Genomic DNA, 6,000 nt, shown 5'->3' with positions numbered 1-6,000 from the left:
AGTGCCCGCCAGTCATGCATCCGGCCACTGTTACATCACGCGATGTGTCAAATGCAATCCCAGGTTCGGTGCTACTGCGCGCATCACGGCTGACAAGGGCGGTCCTTTGTGTGGAGGTGACAATCCTTGAGTTGGCAACTGACACTCGCTTACGGAAGCTCCTATGCAAGTAGTTCCTCGTCAGGTGTATGACGATGCAAACGGGCCCAGGATGCCATGCATGCGCAATGAATTTTTCCACTTCACTAGATCGGCGAATCGCCTATCTTCGTACTCTAGACATGCTCTAGGCTAAATTGTGCTTACGCGGTGATCCCAAAAGGCCACTTCCACCACTGAGCGACGACCCGAAGTACCTTCTTTATTCGCCCGCGATTATGCGCAGAAGCAGTCACATCTGCAAGGTCATGATTTGCGGGCCCTCTGTAAATTGAATGCCTATTTTTGGGCGCTTGAGGCAAAGATATGATCTTTGCGTAAAGTATACGCAAGTCGCTTATTGTCCGACCTGCCGCATTCCCACCTGCCTTCCCAACTTGTCTGATGACCATGGCAGCCCGGATTGCCCCTTCATTGACATACCGATGTTCTCACGGCGAAGCGGCTAGTAGCCGCTCCATCAGCGCAATACTACCCCTCCCCGACCAGCATTATCAGCAATCCACAACCTAGGATGACCTGGATTTGCTCCAAACAGACCGCTCATGGACAGCCTGCACGACACAACCAGGTAGCTTAACTTCCGGACTGTGTTTCATCGACTTTTCTTTGCTTCCGCTTTTCCCGATCGCACGCGCGCTCGCACTCGAATACTGGCTGCCTAACTGCCCAACCCTGAGTCGTCAGCCGCGGACGGATCGCATGTATGCACACCAAGTGGTACTATTTGCCCTTCTAGCTACCCACACAGTATTCGGTCGAATTCAATAGGTACATGCAGGCGCTGCACGCTGTTATACGGGTAGTCTCGATCATTTGCGCGAAGGATACGTTACCTCTGTTGATCAACACGTATCAGGATGACCCATGGACAGCTTAAGATGCCTTTGCCGAAGTTCTACAGTACTTGCTTACGTCTTGTACGGATCTCCAACCTCCCAGCTGTCTTTTGCGTTGCACGCCCATATTATCGCTAGTCCTTTCGGCAGATGCAGGATGAGTTTGGCAACAGGCGCCCTAGTTATGCCACCCAAAATACTCCGGGATATCATGTACCGTTCACTCGACTGTGCCGCCCACGTTGGAAAGCTAGGTTATCGGTCGAAATCAAGAAGCTCCGGATCATCGCTACACGGATGTAACACCGACAATCGTGCCTTCAAGTAGAAGCTGGGAGCTCACGAATTATCCAGCCCGTCGCGTCCCGTCTTCGTACTCATACCCATATTTTTTGTTCCAAAACCTAGTCGTTACATAGTTTATAGCCTTGTAAAAGCTGCTGTCCATGGAAAATGCCGGACACATAGGGCTATACAGCCCAACAATCAGCTGATAATAGACGATACTATACATGAGTAAGCGGCAGACGAGCTCGGAACGATGTCTAATGGAGATCATCGGCACGTTGATCGTAGGCACTATGATCGCTGATGAGCAAACGCTCTACATCGACATCATATACATTCTCTTACTCGTAATTCGCTCTAACTTATCACACCAGTCAAATGGACTCAACAAAAACTCGCACTGATTACAGCCCTACCGATCACTTTTATCGACCGATAAGGCGTGTGTACACATACATGTGCATTGCGGGCCGACTTACGCATTGCATCGCCACCGTCAAGCATAGCATCAGCATAGCCCAGTAGCAAAAGCAGCACCTCGCCACACGTGTCACACACACACACCAACAACAACGGCCCGGCGTAAAATATGTCCCAGCCCACGCATCTCGCTTTCAACATCCGGAACCGCTTACGCTCGCTCGCTATGCCGCGGAAGGGTGTCGTCGGACGGGGTTCGGTAGGCTGTCCATGCAGGATTGTCGATCAATGACGAAGACATTGGAGTAGTGCGGGGCTTGTTTTCTTGCGCGAACATGTTGACATAAGCGCGGTATAAGTGTAAGTTTAAAGTTCGAGCGGTGAGTAAGTTAGGATATGTAGAACTATCACTATCTGTGTGTGGGTGTGCACATGCGTGAGCGTTGTCGCGGATGCGGAAAGTCATGATGGAAAAGCAAGTACGACACACATTGGCTTAATTACTCGCTATGCTTGCTGCTGCCTTGAGAAAAAGATAAGCATGCTTTCGTGCAGCAAGATTTTCAGAATATGAAAAAGCGTGTACATCATGTGTGTAATATGGTTGGGCATGTGAACCGCACACGACACATAATACATGATATCATTATAATCTGGAGCCTAGGTACTACAGGTGAGCTTTCCGATTTGATTCGTATCAATGAATTGCTATGCCCATGCCACCTGTTCCATCCCACGCTCAAATATCTTACACCGTCAATCTTATGTAGCTTTTCTCTTTTTCTCGTGTAGTCTCATTGATCTTCGTAGTAATGACGCCAATATGGTATGAAAAACGAATCAATGCGAAGCATCCGGAGTTGGGCAGCATCTTCAGACGTGCCGATGTTGCTAAAAAAAATGGTCCGCTTTTTTTGTAAGGCGCATACACTACTGCAACAATGTAGCTTGTCTGTATCCTGGAAAGAGGGCGTGTACGAGGCGTCTAACTAGGCACACTATCATGGAGCAAGTCGAGTACGACATTGTTTCTGGTGGTCTAGTGCGATACTTTGCTTTCGTGGGCAGAAAGCTCTGTGTAGATCTCCAATCTGAACATTAAGAATTGTTGTGGTCGTGTTGTCGTGACTTCCGAGCATGTACCACCATCCCAAGGAAACTGTATAGCCTATCTCTGAATATCCCGCACTTTGTTCTCGCTGGCTTGAGGACCCGGCAGCCAGAACTGCAGAGGGTTATAAATGATTATCACACACTTGGTCTTATACAAAGATTGCAGCACATCTCGCATGCCGCCCTCTAGCTTACTGTCATAGTACTCATGTCCACTAAGAGCGCGCCGAGTTTCGAAGGCTCATATCCTTCGTCGAACATCTTGAATGCGAGTACGTAGAATTCGGAACTGAAGTAGCGATCATCGTCCCGGCAACGACCATGACCGACAATAGATATTTGAACTGTTCGCGTTTGCCATGTTGAAGAAACTCTGGCATGTTTTGGGGCATTGAATCCCTCGGGATTGGGTATCCGAACTTTTGTTCTCAGTGCGGTGAATAACACCTGGCAGGAGGTATAAGTTTGGAGTATTTGCGGCATCACACTGTCGGTATCAAGCGTTCGGCTTCGTGACTGATCTAGCATTGATCTTGTCTTGTCGGAGTTGACAAGGAGTATGGCGCATGCGTCCTTGATTGCAGAAACATTGGTGATGTATGGATGGGGCTCTGTTAGGCCAGACTTGCGAGAGTAATAACGGTGTTTTGCAACGACTTGACTGTAGCGTTGGTCAAGTACAACATGGGTCATTCCATTGCCTGCTACAGTATCGAAATAACTCTTAATGTCGGACCAGAATGGTGAATCACGCATTCTTCGCAACCCACTTCCTCCGATGTGTTCGGGGTGAAAATTGCCTATCCATCCTGGAGGCGGCCCGCAGCAGATATTGACAAGATGAGACGGGTCAGGCAGAAGTAGGCTCAGATTTCTCAGTCTATCAACGACTGCTTGGGCAGACGGTCGATCAAGCCGGTTTGTGGCCAGCAATGCGGGCAGAAAGTCGACGATTGGTTTGAGTCTACCACTTACAGGATGGTCTGAGAGTAACGCAAGCCATGAGGATGTTGCTTCGGGATTGCGGGCAAAACTGGACTGTCCGTTACTGGCTCTTTTCCAATGTTCCTTGGCTTTGGAGAGGCCATGTCCGTAAAGCCCCGAGACCATCTCGATTAGGACACATCCCAGGGAGAATATGTCACTGGCTCGGTTCCGTGGCTTTGAGTCTAGGACCTCTGGTGCGGAATATCGGATAGTCCACGCTGACGGGCGCCCTGTAGTTGTTGAAACGGAATCATCAGAGAAGTCCAAGCTAGATACGGTCAACATTCTAGTGTCGAGATTGGATTAGGAACTGACCTGAACCCGAAGTCGGTAAGCAATATGTTGTTGCCATGTACGAGGATGTTTTGAGGCTTTGAATCCTCGTGCCTGCGTAGGGTCAGCCTCCCCCATATGGGGTACAATCTAGTAGGAAGTGATAAACGAGGGCCTCATGCGGCGTGGCCGGTCCCAGTGTTGGCTAGACAGCAGTACACGTACCGAATTTTCTTGTTATGCAGGTATAACCTGGAAGACAGTCAGCAAATGTACTGACATATGTTCACCTGCGGAGCTGCTTATTATGACTCCATTGCCAGTGCCCAAGGCTCGATTTCGGAAAAGGTAGGTGGCTGTCCACTTACAACCCATTGCAGAGACAATCAATCCCCTTGTAGAGTATGCTCCACTCTCGGTCACCGATAGGCTTATCCAGAAAGGCAGCCAGATCCATATCAGCTACAGGCATCGAGAGAATGTTAACTGACTCGTTGTCCGTGTAGCTCCCAAGAAAATGAACGCAGTGGCGATGGTCAACTTGACGCATGACCTTAACCTCTCGAATAAAGGCAGCCATGATATGTTGATGCAATTTGAGTTGTTTTGGCCTTGCAATCTTTTTCCGTACACATATCAGGGGTGGCTCTCGCGATTGTACAGTCACCTCTTCAACAAGACCGACCATTCCTTCACCGAGTAGACGATTCTCTTCAAATATGTCTTCATCGTCTTCAAATTCACAATGGTTGAACATCATATCGAATATCTCTTCTCCTCGGATAAGCTGCGTCCAACGTATAAGAAATACACTCAGATGTTCGTCTTGTAGTTTCAGGAATTCTGAGATATGGTGGGGGTCTCCCAGTGAGCGTCGAAGTAGTTGTCTAGACAGCGGCAGCCACAAATCGGTAACACCAAGGTTTATAAAAGTACTCCGAACGCTTTCAACACCCATTTCTGATAGTATCCGTCCTAGTATCGACCCAGAGTACCATGGTCTGCAAAAAGGATCTTGTTCAACCCGAGCCAAATGGCTTTCAGTCGTTGATGCTGTTCTTGTCGAATTTAGTACAAGGTAACTGGCGTGTGCCTCCGATGAGGCATCCTTGCTATCTACAGATTTCATATCGCTAACACTACGCGGCGCAGGCTGTAGTTTTGGCGAGCTAGTGATATTTCCAGTCGTGTGTCGACAGGGTTGCAGCGTCAATGGCCTCTCTTTGCTTCGCTCTGTAGAATCCGGAAGTCCGCTCTCGACGTCGCCCGTCAACTCCGCTACTCGAGCCTTTATGCGTGCCACGCGATCCGCGATGTCCTGCCTATCCTGGATTTCGGCCTTAGTCAGCTCCGCTACTTGGCCTACTGTCCTTCGCTTTATTTCGACCAATCTGTCCAGGTTGCTGCTACTGTTCGGCGATTGGTGTACTCTGCTTGGACTCAGAACTGGAGCAGGAGTGATGGACTGGAGACGAGGCAGATCTCCTTCTGCCCCACCTTCTGCCTGATATCCAGGGTGTGGTTGAGCCTGATCGTTAGTAGTATGAGTCTTGGATGCCCGTCTCTGTTCTGTCTGAATCTCCATGTTGGTCCGGGCATACTACTACGCGGGTCCAAGGCACTGCAGCCGGGCCGTCATCTCTAAGAACTGACGTTGTTCCCAGGCTGAAGCCGAGTAATGGCGCCAAGACAGCTGCAGCTAGGATTGGTGAAGATAGTTCGTATGCACTTGCTCAGATAACATGAGACGTGAGCCCCACGGTGCACACGTGATTGTCGCTTAGACCTTCCCAATCCTATCGTCTATCCACATCTTGCATGCCATACGCTTCACAACCCTCCCCGCACCCATCATGGCTGAATCTCGACGCTTGCTGGTTCCTGAACTGGCGCATATAACTTTGCCGTTGTTGCCGCCGTG

The 6,000-nt window shown here is 49.5% G+C and overlaps 1 protein-coding gene across 1 annotated transcript; it reads right to left on the bottom strand.

Moving 5' to 3' along the window:
• Positions 1–3,005: 3,005 nt before the first annotated feature.
• ALTATR162_LOCUS9703 (uncharacterized protein) lies at positions 3,006–5,664 on the bottom strand (the record flags this gene model as incomplete). Its single annotated transcript, XM_043317337.1, has 4 exons — positions 3,006–4,074; positions 4,122–4,193; positions 4,305–4,331; positions 4,448–5,664. 4 exons carry the CDS (start codon positions 5,662–5,664, stop codon positions 3,006–3,008), a joined length of 2,385 nt encoding a protein of 794 aa, XP_043173272.1.
• Positions 5,665–6,000: the final 336 nt, after the last annotated feature.

Source organism: Alternaria atra, assembly GCF_907166805.1.
Source record: "Alternaria atra isolate CS162 genome assembly, contig: 30, whole genome shotgun sequence".
Lineage (NCBI taxonomy): Eukaryota > Fungi > Ascomycota > Dothideomycetes > Pleosporales > Pleosporaceae > Alternaria > Alternaria atra.
Note: the sequence above shows the minus strand (reverse complement) of the source record. Positions and strands in the feature narration are given on the sequence as shown.